The sequence below is a fragment of the Cyprinus carpio genome, chromosome A4, assembly GCF_018340385.1.
Source record: "Cyprinus carpio isolate SPL01 chromosome A4, ASM1834038v1, whole genome shotgun sequence".
Taxonomy (NCBI): Eukaryota; Metazoa; Chordata; class Actinopteri; order Cypriniformes; family Cyprinidae; genus Cyprinus; species Cyprinus carpio.
Window position 1 is genome coordinate 13,676,397 of NC_056575.1, and position 20,007 is coordinate 13,696,403.

At 38.2% G+C, this 20,007-nt stretch overlaps 1 protein-coding gene across 32 annotated transcripts in view; it reads left to right on the forward strand.

Annotated features, from left to right (window-relative positions):
* LOC109067996 (voltage-dependent L-type calcium channel subunit alpha-1C-like) overlaps positions 1-20,007 on the forward strand; it is a 119,730-nt gene that overhangs the window by 88,392 nt on the left and 11,331 nt on the right. For 8 of the 32 annotated variants that reach the window (XM_042741818.1, XM_042741815.1, XM_042741877.1 and 5 more), the window contains exons 10-35: positions 2,301-2,391; positions 3,206-3,232; positions 3,634-3,794; positions 4,725-4,950; positions 5,026-5,227; positions 5,307-5,427; positions 5,520-5,634; positions 5,897-6,011; positions 6,332-6,401; positions 6,728-6,863; positions 7,037-7,166; positions 7,258-7,317; positions 7,452-7,558; positions 8,125-8,212; positions 8,345-8,452; positions 8,592-8,644; positions 8,745-8,891; positions 9,127-9,328; positions 9,420-9,578; positions 9,678-9,788; positions 10,794-10,877; positions 11,485-11,568; positions 16,873-16,920; positions 18,699-18,836; positions 19,685-19,750; positions 19,895-19,986. In XM_042741818.1, the coding sequence (XP_042597752.1) occupies positions 2,301-2,391; positions 3,206-3,232; positions 3,634-3,794; positions 4,725-4,950; positions 5,026-5,227; positions 5,307-5,427; positions 5,520-5,634; positions 5,897-6,011; positions 6,332-6,401; positions 6,728-6,863; positions 7,037-7,166; positions 7,258-7,317; positions 7,452-7,558; positions 8,125-8,212; positions 8,345-8,452; positions 8,592-8,644; positions 8,745-8,891; positions 9,127-9,328; positions 9,420-9,578; positions 9,678-9,788; positions 10,794-10,877; positions 11,485-11,568; positions 16,873-16,920; positions 18,699-18,836; positions 19,685-19,750; positions 19,895-19,986 (2,941 nt within the window). The remainder of the gene's footprint in view (positions 1-2,300; positions 2,392-3,205; positions 3,233-3,633; positions 3,795-4,724; positions 4,951-5,025; positions 5,228-5,306; positions 5,428-5,519; positions 5,635-5,896; positions 6,012-6,331; positions 6,402-6,727; positions 6,864-7,036; positions 7,167-7,257; positions 7,318-7,451; positions 7,559-8,124; positions 8,213-8,344; positions 8,453-8,591; positions 8,645-8,744; positions 8,892-9,126; positions 9,329-9,419; positions 9,579-9,677; positions 9,789-10,793; positions 10,878-11,484; positions 11,569-16,872; positions 16,921-18,698; positions 18,837-19,684; positions 19,751-19,894; positions 19,987-20,007) is intronic. The other 24 variants (XM_042741873.1, XM_042741895.1, XM_042741898.1 and 21 more) reach the window with 11 other exon arrangements.

The following is a 20,007-nucleotide window of genomic DNA, read 5'->3' on the forward strand; positions in this document are numbered from 1 at the left end:
TTGTCAGTCCGGCCCCTTACTGAGATCAGATGGGAAAACACTTTCACACACGTACAGTATATAGAGATATACTGTGATCCACATGCTGACGCACATCTAGTGGCACAAAATACAACTGCAACTCAGTAACTTAATTTTTTTTTTGTATTAACAGTGATGTTTTATGTTAAGTATTTTGTGTCAAGTGAGTTGGATGTGACCGCCCTTCTTAGCGATAAGTGTTTGGGGCAGAGAGGGCTGGTGGCGGCTCTCTCTCTTTCTGTCTGTGAGTGTGTCTGTCTTTGACTGTTTGAGTCTCGCTCTGTTGTTTTCAGGGAAGAATCATCGTTTACAGTACATCCGTGGAGCGGTGAAGAAAAAAGCAGCTCTGCTTCGTAAGGCGTGTGCGTCTCCATAGCAATCACGGTTTACTTTTGCGTGTTTGCATGGCAAAAGTGCAACAAGCCCCCCAGACTTTTATACTGGCCCCCAGCACATCCTTTCCCACCCAGACAGGTCAATCTGGTTACGGATGGTGACGGGGTCTCCCTGCTCAGTTCTCTGTATTTTAGATTTCTGAATGATGACGGGCAGGAAAATCTGAGAGTCTTGATATTTGGACTCACTGCTCTTTTGGGGTTGTAGAAGTCTTTCTGTTTGAAATATCTGGATTTATAGCATGTCATTTTTTTTCTCTCCAGGTATTTTAATCAGAATAAGGTGCTTTGTAGTAAATTTTAGTCACACATCAGGCGTCTGTTCCGATGTGATCTGCATGTGATTCCTAGATAGAAACATTTCTGCTGTGCACACCACGGTTCAGATGGTTCTGTCTCTGAGGTTGTGATTTCTTTGACAGCCCTGGTGAGATGTTAATAGAGATAGATTGCAAAGTATTGTATGCATTTTTCTCCTGACTCATGTTGCTTCACCCCCATCTACGTGAGATTTGTTTAGAGTGTTTGTGTTCTGAAATATCTTTTTAAAAGAGGAAAAAATTACATAATGTCCATATCATTTTTAAATGCATCAATTTTCATAATACATCATCAGCATTCTGATGATGTAATGTCACAGTTCGACATCTGTAATCCTGTCTTGGAATATCCAATCAAACATAATCCCATAATCCCATTTCCAGTAGTCTGGATGGTAATGTGTGTTTTTAACTAAGAAATAGAATTGGGAGAAAAGATCAGAGCCAATGAAAATGCAGCATGGAATTTAGAGACCCTGCTTGACCCCGCCCCCTGTGCATGTTAATGAGATGGAATTGTAGGTCTGCATGCTGATTGGTAGATTAGCATTGTTTTGACAAAAAGTTTGTCCAACTTTTTTTTCTTTTTTTTTTTTTTTTTTTGAAATGGGAATGAACCCATTCAAAAAAAATCTGAAAAGAACCCATCCAAATCATTAAGCGTTTTATATGCTGTTGGTTTGAGGTCTAGTATAATAAAAATCGATTCATTGGTTCAACACCCATCACACACAGTATATGTGTGTTGATGAAATGTGGTATTTAATTCTTTTCAAACACTTTTTGGGGCAGACATTCTCACATATGGTCCATATTAAACATTAAAGGTCACATCTGATCTCGGATATGGCTGAAAGGTTGGCTTGGCTGTCATCAAGACTGTTGAGTCTGTTTAATAAGAACTGGCTCATTAGCAACTTTCTCAAATTTTTTATTTATTCTTTTATTTGCGTATTAGTGACAAACGGCTTTGTTTTTTGTTTTTTTTGACACATCATATACTAAACAATTGAATCTCTGTTTCTCATTGAAAATGCACCTGTCACAAACAGTCAACAAACACATTTGGTTCATGATGTATTCTTTTTGACTTGCTGTGAAGAATATTTCACATATGTTCTAGAGAGAGAGAGAGAAAAGAAAACTCCTTAGATGAATGCAAAAGATCATAGCAGATGTTTTCTTTAGTAAACTGTTTGTCTTTGAATCAGTTACCTCACTTACATCAGTGAGGTTCAGATTATTGTCCTTGCTGTTAGACTTATGGATTATGTTTTATGTATTATGTTAAAACGCCTGTTTTTACTCACATTTGTCATTTGGCAAGTGTTAATTTTGAACCCTGATCATATATCTGCTGTCAGTGTAAAAGCTTAAGTAAGGGTTCTTTAGAGGTTGAAAGTCTGTGTGTGTGTGTGTGTGTGTGTGTGTGTGTGTGTGTGTGTGTGTGTGTGTGTGTGTGTGTGTGTGTGAAACCAGCCTTTGATGAGAAATGAGTATAATCCTTTGCTGGGAATTCATTGCACTCTCTCTCTCCACCTCTTTCCTTCTCTGTCTCATGCAGTGAGTATGCCGGCCAGTGAAAATGAGTCTGTGAACACTGATAATGCTCCCGCTGGAGACATGGAGGGAGAGACCTGCTGTACTCGCATGGCGTAAGTCCCCAAAGCATCCCGTTCCTCCTCTTTTCTCCTCCTCATTCTGTTCTCCTTCCTTATCATCTCTTCTCCTTTCCTCTAATTCCGTAATTCCCTCCATGTTTAATTCTCTTCATACTTATGCTTTTCAGTATTCAGACATTTACAGAGATCTCAGTTGTAAGGTTGAGAGCTAGTTTTAAATGGTTGTAGGAGTCCAAGTTAATGCCAGTAAACTGGTAGTCGAGGTCAGCAGGGCTCAGTGGGTGGCTCCTGGCGCTCCCGTGATCTTCAGTATCTTTTTTTTTCCCCTTTTTTTTTTTCTCGCTCTCTGTGCATCTGTTGCTGTCATCTGTTTTCCAGCTGATCTGCCCCGTTAGTGATCAGTGTTTTGTGTCACAAACACAGACAGGAACATTTATGCAATACACAGCCATAACAGTAATTATGTACAAACATTACCACAGATATTGAAAATATGTGAACAGTTAAATCATAAGAACTGTTTAATTTCTCATAAATATGAATGCATACCACAAGTTGAATGTAACAAAAATGTATTACTGTAAATGATGAGTCTTTCCTGAAAACAGGAAGGCAGTGCGACACTCAGTGTGATCTATCTATCTATCTATCTATCTATCTATCTATCTATCTATCTATCTATCTATCTATCTATCTATCTATCTATCTATCTATCTATCTATCTATCTAATTTACCTAACATACCTGACTGCCCCCCCCCCCCAGTTCTGCTGTCTCTGTGGAAACACTGTCCTTCATGATGTTGTGTCTGTTCTGTATGTATAACACATTCTGTTTTCCATTCCAGAAATAGGATCTCCAAATCCAAATTCAGGTTAGTACATTACATACCATCGGAAGGCGAGGCTGCCTTCCTTACCGTTCTTCATATATATATGTTTGTGTGTGTTTGTTGTGTTTCGATGCCAGTGTTGTGTATTGATCATCACGGTTGCCCTCTAATCAGTGGCTGAACATCCATTAACAAGTTCAGACTGCCAGTGTTGTTCAGGTTAGATTTGTTTGCTATAGATGCCAAAATAATTGAGAGCAGCAGCATTTCCAATCACTGCACACATAGTTGTCATGTTTCCAGATAGTGCATTTAGTGACTACTAAAAGAATATTTATCCCGGGTGGTAAGAATGTTGTCAGATTGTACAGACTTTGAACTCTGCACGTTTTATATTATATTTCTCTCTCTGTTTCTCTCTCTCTCTCTCTTTGTATTTGCAGTCGATATTCACGCCGATGGAATCGGTTATGTCGGCGCACGTGCCGTGCAGCAGTGAAGTCAAATGTGTTCTACTGGCTGGTGATCTTCCTGGTGTTTTTGAACACACTTACTATCGCCTCTGAGCACCACCAGCAGCCAGACTGGCTCACCAATGTACAAGGTACACAACAATACCATACATATTTCAATGTACAATACTGATGCTACTGAAATATACAACAATGCAGCCTTGAGCGGTCAAATATTTCTAAAAGTCTATGTGTGATGTACTATACATTTTCATTAGTTGTCCTTGGTGAAGCTACTTTTATGACTTCCATATCTGATATCTCTCAGAGCTCAGCAGTGACCATCGAATCCCATAATGTTGTTACGTACTGTAATTGATCTCAGAAGCGTTGTTTGATTTGTCTATACTGAAGAACTTCGCCAACCAAGGACGCTCTGTTAAAAACACTACTTTACTCCAGCTATTTTAGTAAATAACGCAATGCTGATTCTGTGTGATGTCACACTATATTAGTTTTTTTCCAGACACACTCAATGATGAAAATGTTTTTTTTTTAAATTCTCTCACGTTCACATAGGCAGCATTTATTTGATCAAGTGAAAACAGTAATATTGTGAAATATTATTGTCATTTAAAAAGAAAATTCTGTTAGTTAAATATATCATTTTAATATGCTTTAGAAATCATTTTAATATGCTGATTTGGACTCAAGAAACAATTCCTGTTGTTGTCAATGTTGAAAACAGTTTAATATTTTATCAGCTAAATATTTTTGGGGAAACGGTGATACATTTTTAACATTGTAAAATATCTTTACTGTCACTTTTGATCAATATAATTATTAATTCAAATATTTATTTCTATTTATTTTGTATTATTGTAGCACAGTTTGTGCTGAATACGGTGCAATCAGACTTTAGCCATTATTAATATATTAAGAAACTGAAAAATACACTATTGTCAGGGCATGTCAAAATTTCTCCAGGAGACCCTAGAGGGTTAAAAAACTAATGGATGGCTTTTCAGGTCTCTGTGCTGTATAAATATCATAGTGATTGTTTTTTTTTTCTGTGCTTACAGATATCGCCAATAAGGTGTTGCTGGCTCTTTTTACCGGTGAGATGCTGCTGAAGATGTACAGCCTGGGTCTACAGGCCTATTTCGTCTCCCTTTTCAACCGCTTCGACAGTTTTGTGGTGTGCGGTGGAATTCTGGAGACTATCCTGGTAGAGACTAAGATCATGTCACCCCTCGGCATCTCTGTGCTGCGCTGTGTGCGTCTGCTCCGCATCTTCAAGATCACCAGGTATGTGTTAGAGACGTGTACGTTTTGTTAATTGTGGGGTGTGACTTTGTACTAATGCTGACTGTCCTCTCTCAGGTACTGGAACTCTCTCAGTAATCTAGTGGCGTCTCTGCTGAACTCGGTGCGCTCTATCGCGTCCCTGCTTCTGCTGCTCTTCCTGTTCATCATCATCTTCAGTCTGCTCGGAATGCAGCTCTTTGGTGGCAAGTTCAACTTTGACGAGACGCGCCGCAGCACCTTCGATAACTTCCCGCAGTCTCTCCTCACCGTCTTTCAGGTTCTGCCACAGTCACAGCACGCACTCTTCATGTGTCTTCAAACCTGATGTTTGATTTGGATTTATTTTCTGATTGTAGATTTTGACCGGAGAGGACTGGAACTCTGTGATGTATGATGGGATCATGGCATATGGTGGGCCCTCCTTTCCTGGCATGCTTGTCTGCATTTATTTCATCATCCTCTTCATCTGCGGAAACTGTATCCTAAAACCTGTTTAACACAACATGATGTATCACAAAATAAAAGAGTTCATTATAAAACAGATATTTCCGTTCCTGAACTCTAAACAGACATCCTCCTGAATGTCTTCTTGGCCATTGCCGTGGACAACCTGGCAGACGCAGAGAGTCTGACATCTGCGCAGAAAGAGGAAGAGGAGGAGAAAGAGAGGAAGAAGCTGGCCAGGTTCACTGACTCACAGTTCACATGAGTGCAATGCTTTGAGATGATCTGAGGGCCCGTAAAACCTTCCTATAAAGATTTCCTGCCCCCTGCCTAATGAGCTCATTAAGTGTATCAGTTATGACTTCATTAGTTTAACATTGAGGAAATTAAGGATCATTTTACAGAAGTGTTTTTGCCCCTCTGAAGAGCTGTAAATACAGGTGCTTAGTGGGCCCATAAAGCTGCAAATGCACACATTCATGATGCAATTTCTATCTTACAGAACGGCCAGTCCAGAGAAGCGGCAGAACTCTGAGAAACCACCTCTGGAGGATGAAAAGAAAGAGGAAAAGATTGAACTTAAATCCATCACTTCTGATGGAGAGACTGCCACCAAGGTCACTAGCAAGAAGCCACATAGAAACACAGATTAAGGGAACAGATTAGTAGGAATATAGTGCACACAGCCTGGAGTGGAGATAGTGGCAACAAAAACATTATAAAATACACTAGTGTTATTGTTTATTGTATGTAATTAAAAAAAATTACGTACAGACCACAGACAGAATTACACAAATGTACAGATGCCAACTATTTGTAATTTTTATTACCATTTTACAGTAATTTGTGGGGTGAATAATTATAAATATGTTATTAATGAATTATAATAAATAATAAATGATCAAATATTTTCAAATTGTTTGCTTTCTGATTTTAGATCAACATAGATGAGTACACAGGGGAGGAGAATGAGGAGAAGAATCCATATCCTGTGAACGACTTCCCAGGTGTGTTAAGAGAAAGAGCTAAAACAAAAAAATACTGTTTTCATTAAAAAACTGAAGAAACAGTCAAAAGCAGTTCTACAGAAGAGCCCAGGCCTGTTTTATTCAGCTCTGGGAGCACTCTATGTGAATTGTTTTTCAGTTGAGCAAAGACGTCTTTCTCTTTACTCTTGTTGATTTCCCCCAAGTTCTACACATTTCCTGGTCCATGTCATCTTTACCTTTTTTTACAGTAATGCAAAGACCTGTGTGGAAATGTTGAGAGAAGATGTGTCTGATGCAGTTAGTGGAATTCTTTCCGAAAAGTCTCTCTTGTTTGTTCTTTTCAGCAGGAGAGGAGGACGATGAGGAGCCAGAGATGCCAGTAGGTCCTCGTCCACGTCCACTCTCTGACATTCAGCTGAAGGAGAAAGCTGTCCCCATGCCAGAAGCCAGGGCTTTCTTTATTTTCAGCCCCAATAACAAGTATGAAAACCACATGTACACTTAAAGACCTCGATATTCACATCATGTTACTTAGTGTGTATTCAAAATCCAAACCCAAAAATGTCTCTCAAACCCATTTTTTCTGCTCTCTCTCTCTCTCTCTCTCTCTCTCTCTCTCTCTCTCTCTCTCTCTCTCTCTCTCTCTTCTGTAGGTTCAGGGTTTTGTGTCATAAGATTGTAAACCACAACATCTTCACCAATTTAATCCTGTTCTTTATACTGCTGAGCAGTATTTCACTGGCAGCGGAGGACCCAGTGAATAATGACTCATTCAGGAATCAGGTACACACAAACACACACTGACATGTACATCACATTTGTAGCACTGCTGTTAAAAGGCTCTGGTATGAGCGCCTCTCTTTTTCTCTGCTAGATTCTAGGCTATGCAGATTACGTGTTTACAGGAATCTTCACCATAGAGATCATTCTGAAGGTAAATTTACATTTTAAAGGTGAAAGTGTCCCAGTTCATTTCATGCTAATCTTTCCTACTACAGGCTTCTCTGTGTTCTTTCCATACTCATCTAATTCCTCACTGACTCTCCATTTGTCCGCTCTTCCTCTCAGATGACAGCGTATGGAGCATTCCTACATAAGGGTTCATTTTGTCGGAATTATTTTAATATTTTGGATCTGGTGGTGGTCAGTGTGTCTCTGATCTCCTCTGGAGTTCAGTAAGTACCTTTTTTCCAAACTAACTGACAAACTAACCAGGACTACTGCTTCTCATGTCACAAATAACATATTCAGTGTAACGCTTTTTAATACCAATGTCCAATCAAATGCGATTTGTGTCTGGCCAATTGTTATTGTTAACTAAAACTATTCATAACTATTCCAAATATGTTTGGTAATTGAAATGAAACTGAAATAAATTAAAAAAGTTTGTTGAAGTACAAAAAAAAAAAAAAAAACATTATTTAAAAATTGTAAAATAAAAAAAATCAATAAAATTAAAACAAAAAATAAAAATACAAAAACAAAAATAAAAAAAAAAATGAAAAATAAAAAAAAAAAAACAAAAGTTAGCTCAAAATATTAATAAATACTATAATATATATTCATAATTTTCTGATATTTTATAATGAAACAAAATGTTTTTTTTTTTTTTTTAATTCATTTAATCTTTGGTGCCAATGTAGTTTTTTCCCCCTCCTCTGCTGTCTGGGGATATCTGCTTCTCTGTATAGTGTTGTGTGTAGGTCACATGATCAGTAATGAACTGTTCTGTGATTCACAGGTCAAGTGCCATTAATGTAGTAAAGATTCTCAGAGTGCTGAGGGTGTTGAGGCCCCTGAGAGCAATCAACAGAGCCAAGGGCCTCAAAGACACAATATTTAACACACATAATTCATATCATGCAAAACCATTATAATAATACTCTAACCTACACTTTCCATATAGTGTGATGGATGTGCTGAGCATTTATTTTAACTGAGTGCTTTGTTTGCATCCCCAGCATGTGGTCCAGTGTGTGTTTGTAGCCATCCGTACCATCGGGAACATCGTCATCGTCACCACTTTGCTGCAGTTCATGTTTGCCTGTATTGGTGTTCAACTTTTCAAGGTAATTCGTGCTTTCTCACAACACATACTTCTGTAAAAGAGCAAACCAGTGAAAGGTTTATACATTATTGCTGAAAATCTAGTTCTCTGTGGAGAAAACGAATGGAATTTTAGTCCTGGTCCTGATGTTTGTTTTCTAGGGCAAATTCTTCTACTGCACAGACACCTCTAAACAGACACATTCCGAATGCAGGTAACATCCCTCTTTCTTTGGGCACAAAGTTTACAGTAGCATTTACAGTAAAAACAGCTCATTCATATGTATATGTGTGCACTGTGTGTGTGTATTCCAGAGGGTCCTATATATTATACAAAGATGGGAATGTTGGGAAACCAGAGAAAGCACAGCGTTCATGGGAGAACAGTGACTTCAACTTTGATGATGTCCTGCAGGGCATGATGGCTCTGTTTGCCGTATCCACTTTTGAGGGTTGGCCAGGGTGCGATACACAAACACACTCATACTTCTTCTTCACATATACTTCAATTACAATTACTGCACAATCACAATACCACAATTTCTGTAGTCGATGCCAATACATGTGAGATTTCATGATAGCAGTTTCTAAAAGCTAATGACTATTAGCTTATGAGCTAAATATTACTATAAATGACTGAATCATTTTAAAAGCAGTGTTTTAAAACACTGACAAGAAGCTTTCTGTTCTCCCACAGGCTCCTCTACAGAGCCATTGACTCCCATACAGAGGATGTTGGCCCAATCTACAACTACCGTGTGATCATCTCTATATTCTTCATCATCTACATCATCATCATCGCCTTCTTCATGATGAACATATTCGTAGGTTTCGTCATTGTGACATTTCAGGAGCAGGGAGAGCAAGAGTACAAAAACTGTGAGCTGGACAAGAACCAGGTAGACGGGTGACAATATCTCTAAAGGAACACAGAGAGTTTTTAAAAGTGTAACTCTAATTATATCTCCATACATTTCTGTGTCTGTACAGCGTCAGTGTGTGGAATATGCCCTGAAGGCCCGTCCCCTGCGCAGGTACATCCCCAAGAACCCGTATCAGTATAAGGTTTGGTACGTGGTGAACTCTACCTACTTTGAGTACCTGATGTTCACCCTCATTCTTCTCAACACCATCTGCCTGGCCATGCAGGTCAGTATGCTCACTAACTGAACTAATGCATATAGTCAAATACACAAACTGAATATTAAAAAACAAAAAAACAAAATCTGTTTGATTGTGTGTTTGCAGCATCATGGCCAATCTCAGTCGTTCAGCAAAGCCATGAATATCCTCAACATGTTGTTCACCGGCCTCTTCACTGTGGAAATGATCCTCAAACTCATCGCCTTCAAACCCAGGGTACGCCCTGCATGTTTCAATGTACAGTATTATATGAGCAAAGCTGATTTTCATGCTAAAGCGTTCCATTAAACAGTGAAACTAGATTTATTATTAGACTTTAGTATCCAGGAACTTCTGAAGATTAAGTCTTTAAAAAGAAATTGTATTTTATTATTTAAAAAAAAAATAGATTTGAGATGATTAGACTATAAGCTATTCTTAAAATTGATGTCCCAGTCTTACCCAGCATTCATTATACAGAACTTTATTATCAGTGCTTTGAAGTGTTTTTTTTTCTTGCCATGTGCTGTTTAACAAGCAGTTTTCACAGCTGTCCTCCAGGCTAGATGGTTTCTGTTTCATTTTTTGTTTGCGTCATCAAATGCACAGTTTACAGTGGATACCACTCTGCTTATCTTCAGAAATGTCACATCTCACTTATTTAACCTATATGTCTTTGAAATGTTTTACTACAGTCACTAGTTTTGCCCCAGATGAGGACTGAAATGAATGTAACGTAAAATGACAGTCTCTCTCTCTCGCTCTTCTTTAGAAATGAGTTTCATCGCCTGCCTTAAGACGTAATTCCATCAGTGTTTAAAGAGTATTATTTCTCGCATAACTTGGCAGCCATTTCCAGTCCATTAAAGGTTTTCCTGCCCTATTAAGCACAAATCAGATATTGTAAAGATGGTGTCAGTAGAGATGCCATCCGCTCAGAATTACATTGCAAGATGAAGCGACTTCCCATAGAGCCCTGAAAACTATCTTTTCCTTTTAAACGAGAGCATCAACACAAATCAAAGAGCGTTTTCTTGTGGAAATGGACTTCTTAAATCAGTAATTTCCTGAAAGTCTATACAGTAGATGGGCTAATTTTGTTGTGCTGAATGGTGATTGGCTAACGTTGTGGGTTGACTGTGCTCATGCATCATGGGTACGGCAGCGGTAGTGATGGTCAATTCTGCCTCTCTAACTGCCCTCTCTCACCCCTCACCCCCACCTTCCCCTCGTCCTGTGTAGGGTTACTTTAGTGACCCCTGGAATGTTTTTGACTTCCTCATCGTAATTGGCAGCATTATAGACGTCATTCTGAGTGAGATCAACGTAAGTACATCGCCACCTCTCTCTCTCTCTTCCCAACTCCCTTTCTCTCTTTTGCTCTCCTGTCCATCTCTGCTGTCTTTCATTCCCCCCTGTGCTTCCTGCCATTCTCTGCTCCTGCTTTCTCCTCCAACTCTTCATTTCCTGTTCTGACGGCAAGATGGCTGCAGTGGCAGGTCGCCCTGTGGCGGTGAGAGGTTTATTTAGGGCACACGTGCAGGAGAAAAAGTGTTCGTAGAGGAGAGTTTTTCGGTAGGCCCCATAAAAGAGAGAGAGCGAACGTTTCTTTTCATCCTCCAGGCTGCGATGTATGTTGTTTTGCTGTAACTAACAATCACACCTGAACTAACCCAGGACCCCTGGCCGTTCTTTTCAGGGTGGTTTTGATGGATGTTTGACTGCTGCTGTGGAGCATGACAGGTCCCGGTTCATCATGGGATTCTCTGATTTCGTTTTGATTTCCTCACACCCGTCATTTGATTTTATGATTTCTCTTCATGTCTTCTGTGAGTTAATTGTTCATGTGTAACTGTTTTCTTCCTTATTTTCTCCTCTCTCCTTTTCTTTTTCATTTCTTTTTTTATCTGTTGTTTTGTTGTTTTCCGTCCAGCATTATTTTGTTGATGCATGGAACACGTTTGATGCCCTTATTGTAGTGGGTAGTGTTGTTGATATAGCCATCACAGAGGTTAACGTAAGTAATCTCTCTCTCTCAATCTGCCTGCCTGCACCCCCTAACCCTCCCACACTAACAAAGATGAGTTGCTTTATCCCTCCACCCGCACACATAGGCATGAATGTCCTTGTATAGCGCTCAGGGTGATATATTCCAGCTTAACAATCAATATAGACTGATAAACTGTTTTAGAAATTGTTACATTAAGATGGATGGTCAATCTTATCAATGTGCCCTGTAATGCATTAAATGTTTCTTTACTGTTGAATCAATTCATAAACCTTCAAACTCATTTTGAAAGAAGAGCCCAGATTTTCATCTGAAGAAACTTGTATTTCATATTGCTGCTTATTTCAAGGTTTTGTTTCCACTTTCGTAGTATAATATTCACTTTTCTTCAGCTTTATTTCGATTGTCAACCAGTTTGATCTGGTATGGACTTGTATGTGTGTAAACAGCAATAGCACATATTAAATATTCTTAAACTTGTGACATATAAGCTAGATTGGCTGGGTTTAACCAGAAATCATCACTTCAATCTAAATTTTATTAATGTTGTAAAAAATTGGATTTGTCAAAGTAGTGCATCTGTGTATTATGCATGCTGTAAAAATGCATCTTTAGATTCATTTTTATATCTTTAGTTATTATGTATCAGGCATGACTTTTCCACTTTGCCACTATATTTTGATGTACAGGTACTACTCAAAACTACCATTCAAAGGTTTAGGGTCAGTAACCTCTTTTTTAATGTTGATGAAAAAAGTCTCTTATGCACACCAATGCTATATTTGTTTGATTTTTTAAAAAAAAGAAAAAAACTGTTATATTGTGAAATGTTATTACAATATTTACATTTACATTTAGTCATTTAGCAGACGCTTTTATCCAAAGCGACTTATAAATGAGGACAATGGAAACAATCAAAAACAACAAGAGAGTAATCATATACAAGTGCTATAACAAGTCTCAGTTAGCTTAATGCAGTACACATAGCAAGGGCTTTTTAAATTATATAATAAATAAAAAGAAAATGGATAGAATAGAAAAAGAATAGAGCAAGCTAGTGTTAGAGACCTTTTTTTTGCTTTTGTTAATACTATAATAAATAAAAAAGAAGACAGACAGAATACAAAAAGATTAGAAAGCTAGTGTTAGTTATTTTTTTTTTTTTAAAGAAAACAAGCAGCAAATTAATAGAGTGCAAGTCTAAAAGGGACAAGTGTTTTTTTTTTTTAAGAATAGAATTAGAGTAGAGAGTGCTAGAGTTAAAGGGTCAAATAAAGATGGAAGAGATGTTGTTTTTAGCCGATTCTTGAAGATGGCTAAGGACTCAGCTGCTCAGATTGAGTTGGGCAGGTCATTCCACCAGGAGGGAACATTTAATTTAAAAGTCTGTGAAAGTGATTTGTGCCTCTTTCCGATGGCACAATAAAGCAACATTCACTTGCAAAACGCAAGCTTCTAGAGGGCACATAAGTCTGAAGTAATGACTTTAGGTACAGGGTTGCAGAGCTGTAAAGGTTTGATAATACAATGCCTTGAATTTTATGCGAGCAGCTATTGGTAGCCAGTGCAAATTGATAAACAGAGGAGTGACGTGCATTCTTTTTGGCTCAAAATTTCTTTTTATCTTACTGCCGCATGTAAAGGTTTGATAGAACTGGCTGGAAGACCTGCCAAGAGTGCATTGCAATAGTCCAGCCTGGACAGAACAAGAGCTTGAACAAGGAGATGTGAAGCATGTTCTGAAAGAAAGGGCCTGATCTTCTCAATGTTGAATAAAGCAAATCTGCAGGACCGGACAGTTTTAGCAATGTGGTCTGAGAAAGTCAGCTGATCATCAATCATAACTCCAAGGTTTCTGGCTGTTTTTGAAGTAGTTATGGTTGATGTGCCTAACTGGATGTTGAAATTGTGATGAAACGATGGATTTGCTGGAACCACAAGCAGTTCTGTCTTGGCATGGTTGAGTTGAAGGTGATGGTCCTTCATCCAGCAAGAAATGTCAAGATGCAAGCAGCTATCATCGGATCATCAGGATGAAATGAGAGGTAGAGTTGAGTGTCATCGGCATAGCAGTGGTATGGAAAGCCATGTTTCTGACAGAAAGAACCTAATGATGCCATGTAGACAGAGAAGATAAGTGGTCCAAGAACTGAGCCCTGAGGCATCCCAATATATAATAATATATACTACTACTACTACTACTACTACTACTTCTACTACTACTACTACTAATAATAATAATACAATATAAAATAACTGTCTTCTATTTAATATTTCTCTTGGAATGGCTTCTTCTTCTTCTTCTCCAAAGTGAATAGTTTTTTTGAGGGCCTAAACATGCTCAAAAACTCAAGAAACTTTGCACAGGCATCAGAACTGGCGAAAATGTACATCTGATATGGGTTTCAGAATTTGGTGTGGCAAAATGGCTCGATAACACCACTGATAAAATTTCAGCAAAGTGCCCCTCCTGCTACATTTCACGTACTTGTACAAAATTCACTAAATTCATGTAATGTCCCAATACCTACAAAAAAGTATCTTGGAGCAAAGTCCTAAACGCAACAGGAAGTCTGCTGTTTTGAATTTCCTTTAAGATTTTTGTGCATTTTTTGCCATTTTCGTCTTTGAATCATCTTAAAATTTGGTGAGAGTAATTATAAGGGCTTTGAGATGCTAAATTACGAAGATTTTGAGTTTTTCTCAAAGGGCGTGTCCCTGGCAGCCTGACAAATTTCAATGATTAACCATCAGTAACTAAGTCAAACAAACTCAAACAAACAACAAACAACACGCCCCAAACTACACCTTTCATAAAAACTCCCACCCCAACATGTCCATGCCCATATTCAGTTATAGTCATAGTGCCACCTGCTGGGAACAGGAAAGGACATGTTTAAAGGATTAGTTCACTTCCAGAATAAAAATTTCCTGATAATTCACTCACCCCAATGTCATCCAAGATGTTCATGTCTTTCTGTCTTCTGTTGCAAAGAAATGAAGCTTTCTGAGGAAAACATTCCAGGATGATTTGCTGGTCAAGTAACATTTTTTTAAATCAATGTCAGAAGCAGTTGTACTGCTTAATATTTTTCTGGAGAAAGAAAGAAAGAAACCTTACGGCCCCAAACTTTTGAATGGTGTATTTTAGATTTTCAGTTTTATTTGTTACTCCTTATTAGAAAAAGTTTAAATAGAAGACTACAGCTCTATGTAAGTTTTCATTTTTAACAACTTGAGTTTAGGATTTGGGCTCTCTGATCAAAATGTTAATGTCAAAAGGTTATTTATGATTGACAGCAGTTGTGCTGGAAATATACCCCCTGTTTTGCTATACACATCCATTTCAGCACTGACTGGGTTTGATTTGGTTGGAGTTTTCTCTTCATCCTGCATCTGATTTGAGGCATGACCTTTGACCCAGCATTGTTTTTGGATTGATCCCCCCCACCACCCTCTTTCCTTTGAGAAAACTCTTAGCACTTTTTTCTCATGCTTCATTAACCTGTTAATTAATCTGATTAGTGTTCTGAAATGAAACTGATGAATCCGTGCTGATAGCCAGTCCCTCCTCTCAGTGCTACAAGGAGATTAGAGTGAAACCGGACGACTCTGTTCTCCCTTAGAAAAGCGTTAATGTCACCCCTCCTCCCCCTGAGGCCGCTCTGCTCCTCTCAGTACTTTGTCCTCCCTGCCTGTTGGAGGCACTCTCTGATTTGCGGTGTCTGATTGGACAGAAGCGGGGGGTGGAGAGATGGGAGTGTTTGCCAGCTCTGTCTTGCTGACGATGCCACATTGCATCCTTCTCTATGAATGCCTCTTCTTTTCTGTCTCTCTGTTCTGCATTTTCCTCCCTTTTTCAGTGTTTTTCCTCTGTCTCTTCTCTCTTTCTTTCTTACACCTGCACATTATTCTTGGTAGGCCTGCTCCCTGTGTCATTAACTGTTCACAGTCTGATAGGACCATAACCACTGAACTTAATTGGCTAAGCCAGTTATGAATATGATGTATTCAAATAACTTCTATTAATTAACAGGGTGATCTCATGAAATTATGTTTTTTATGAAAAATATTTGCATATTTTTTCATATATTAAAAAAAAAAAGATTTCATAAAAAAGTCTTAAGAAAATCAGCACACGTAATATTGTAATGAAAATCATCTTGGCAAAACAATGATTTACATGAAATACAGTGCAAATTATTAATATTTTTACATTAAATACTAAATTATTTATTTAGAATACATTTTAAAGCATGATATTCATTTATTTATTGGATTGTTTTGTAAAATTACAGTAGGCCTAAATTTGCATATATATATATAATATATATTTATATATATATATATATATATATATTATAAAATATATTATTTTCATGATAATCAAGCACATTTTAACCCAACAGTGCAAGAAATGTTACTAGTCCTAAAACAGGCTCTCGCAGTCTTAATTCAAAATATAATTTCTTAGTTTTATGTTTGAGTTCAGGTGAAATATAACCCAGACCTTTATTTTCATGAGACTTGCCTAACAACTGAAGTTCTCGCTGAGTGCCAGCCAACCGATGGACATGATTGTAACCTCCAGGGGGCAGCGTTTACCAGTCTGTGCCAAATCTCTATATTTGTGCAATGTGAGATAATATCTGTGATATGGAGCGGCCCTTTGAAAGTGGCCCTGTGTGGATATTTTATCATGGTAACTGTCTCACAGATGCACATTTGGAACGAGTAATACCGTTGACCCAGTTCTGTAATGTGTGTGCTACATGCATGGTTGGGGTTGCCAGATCCTCTGCAGTTCTACTGCAAAGGCATAATTTAATCAATTTAGTTGTTATCACCACTAAAAGCATGAAACATAAAGACAGACATTTTAGTCTATCGTGGCACTGCAGAGGATTTAGAAATCAGTTTCTCTGCATGTAGAAATTCAACACACACCTACATACAATCACACATACACTCACTCCCTGCAACACACACACCCCCTGATAGACCTGCTGAGAGATTCTCGACTCGGCTCATGAGAGATGTCGCATGTGTCTGCGTGTGTCACCAACTCATCCTCCAGTCTGCGGCTGCAGAACAGCATATGGCTCCTCCTCAAACAGACCATGTGCTGTAGCACCCTCAGCTGGCAGAAAGACAGACATGCTATGAGGCGTCTCCCCTGCAAAAGACCCAATAAATGTACCTCAAAACACACTTACGGACACTTTACCACACGTATTCCCACACAAACACACACAGGTGTACGGTGGGTGGTTGGCGCTGCTATAGCTTTCATCTGTCTGCCTTTCTTTAAAGCCAGCTGACCCCTCCTCCTCTCCCCCCTCCTCTGTGGTAAGACCAATGGTACGGACCAACGGTAACCAAAACCCCACCTCTCATTCCACCCCCATCACCTTGTCGACCTGTCCATCAACACCTGTCATTCACCATGTGACTTCGGCATGAACGCACGTGTTCTCTCTCATCACTGTGGCATTGGGCAGGCACGTGTATATATGCTGGTAGTGTGTCCATCGCCTCGACCTCTCCTCTCCCCTCCCCTAGGCTGCGATGCCTGTCATTGGTGGGCTGTAGTCACATGGTCATCGCTCTCTCTGTGTGTAGTCCAGTGTCGGCCTCTGCTGGTCAGCTCTGGTGTGACAGTTCACCACTGATGTTGCAGAGCTCTGAAATCAGCTGGGGCTTGTGAAAATACGATTTCCTGTGCGATGTCCACATGCATGAAGCTAATTATATGTTTTGCTTGGTTTCTGTGATGTGTTTTTATAGGGCATGTGTTTGCAGATGTAGTATTAGAGATTCAAAGGTGCACTGAGTCGTTTTTTCATGTTCTGCTTATACTGACACCTAGTTGTGTGGATGCAGTGCCTGACCAGAGAAAAAAAATTACCGATGCCATTATAGAAATGCTCAATTCGCAGAATTTATTGCACAAGAGGTAGTTTCAGATAACAGTCTTGCCAAGATAAAACCAATTGTATTTAGTTAGTCATGTGATCTCAAAATGGCGGCCCCCATGAGGTGACCCTCTCAGTGTGGAACAAAACTGCTTTTGGGTGACTGATATGACTGCTGAACTCATTTTAGAAAAGTAATGATTTTAAGCGCATTTTTAAAAACTACAATTCATTACAAAACCATACAATTCTATTTGTAGAAACTTTATAATGAGGGGAAAAAACTACTGAGTGCACCTTAGCTTTGTGTATATGTTTAGATTATATAAGTGAAGTAAAATATCAGATTTTAAAGAAGCGCTAACAAATGGATAAGCCCATTTCTGCCACATAAAAAAAAAAAAAAATTATGCTTTGGTAAATCATAATTTTGACAAAATTATAAGATAGGAAGTCATTATGAGATCAAAACTGAGATAAAAAATTATGACATACTAAGTTATGAATTAAAAAGTCGAAATTGACATACTAAGTCAGTTATGAGATAAGTCATAATTATGGCCTTATAGTCATTATAAACATTATAGATATTAGTCAATTATAGACATCATGGACTTTGTCAATGTTGACTTATTTCATAATTGACTAATCTCGTAATTTCTTTTCAACTTGTCATAATTGACTTTTTTATCTCATAATTGACTTACTATCTCATAATTTCGGCTTTTTGTCATAATTAGGACTTTGTATCTCATAATGACTTTTAATGTCATAATTATAATTTACGCAAAGCATAACATCTGTAAACATATGTGGTTTAGTGTCTGTGTATGTGAGACATACACAGATTCTAATATCACCTGTGAAATATAGTGTTAAATGCTTCAATGGCAGGTTAGTTCTGTAGGGTATTTTATAAAATATATATGATTAGCTGGAAATATTGTTACTTCAGGGGTGTTGTTTATTGTGGTAGACATCTATAAATGCTTTGCATCCATTTGGAATATTGTCATTGTTTCATAAAGCCACCAGACATCCTTTATGTCTCTGTAGTTTGCTATTGGTGGTGTTTAACATGCTGTTGTAGACATATTAACTTGATTGTGTGTGTGTGTGTGTGTCACCTTGAATTGTTCTGGGTGGTGTACAAATGGTTGGGTGTATATATGTGTGTGCCTCTCCATGAACACGCATATGTGTGTGTTTGTCATGCTGAAAAAGGGCCTCCAAAACACTGAAGATAACGCCAGGATCTCAATCACATTCTTTCGGCTGTTCCGTGTGATGAGGCTGGTGAAGCTCCTGTCTCGGGGAGAGGGCATTCGGACGCTGCTCTGGACCTTCATTAAATCCTTTCAGGTGAGGAGAATGAAATTAGACAGCACTTTCTTGTGTAATTGTACAGAGAAGGTTGGACTGTGGTCCAGACTTTATGCCCAAGTCAAAGTCAGGCTTTGTGAGGAATTAAACACCAGCAGACAATCTAATGTCCTGCCGCTTTATTATCCTGTTTATCTGAAATAAAATGATAAAATGTACAAAAGTTTGGGATCAGTAAAAAAAGTGGGGTCAATTAAATAAATGCTATTTTTTTAACTTTATATTCATCAAAGAATCTTAAAAATGCATGACTGTTTCTACAAAAGTATTAAGGGTTTTCAGCATTGATAATAATCAGAAATGTTTCTTGAGCACCAAGTGAGAACATTGGAATGATTTCTGAAGGAGTAATGACTGCTGAAAATTAAGCTTCGCCATCACATGAATGGATTACATTTTAATATGTATTAAAATAAACAAATGTATTTTAAAGTGTAATAATATCTCACAATATTATGGTTTATTGTATTTCTGATCAAATAAATGCAGCATTGCTGAGACTTAAAAAAAAAAAAAAAAACAACCCCAAACTCGGTGTTGTACAAAAAAAAAAATATATATATATATATGTGCATATATGCATTAATCACATGCATGCATTGCATCTCATCATATATTTAAATAAAATTTTATTTCTTAGAAATATTTAAATATATATTTTACTTAAAAATATCTTATTTCTAACTATACACATGTTATTTGACTATAGGTCATTTGGGTTAAGAGTGAAAGGGAACTAAAAGTGGCTGTTGAAATAAAATAGTCATATTCATGCATTTTGTGTTCACTCTGTGTATTTAATCTTTCCTCTGTTCCTTTGTTCACAGGCTCTTCCCTATGTTGCTTTGCTGATCGTGATGCTGTTCTTCATCTACGCCGTCATTGGGATGCAGGTCAGTCCCAGCATCTTTTGCGTCACACTCTCTCCACATCCTCCCCAGGGAAATGTCTCCATGTCTGTTACGGCTCCTGTGCTTGTACTTGGACAAGTTGGTGTTGAGCGATTCATGATGGATGTTTTTTTTCTCACTCCACAGATGTTTGGTAAGATTGCCCTGAGGGACAACAGCCAGATCAACCGAAACAACAACTTTCAGACGTTTCCTCAGGCTGTTCTGCTGCTCTTCAGGTCAGTTTCTCTCTCTCTTTC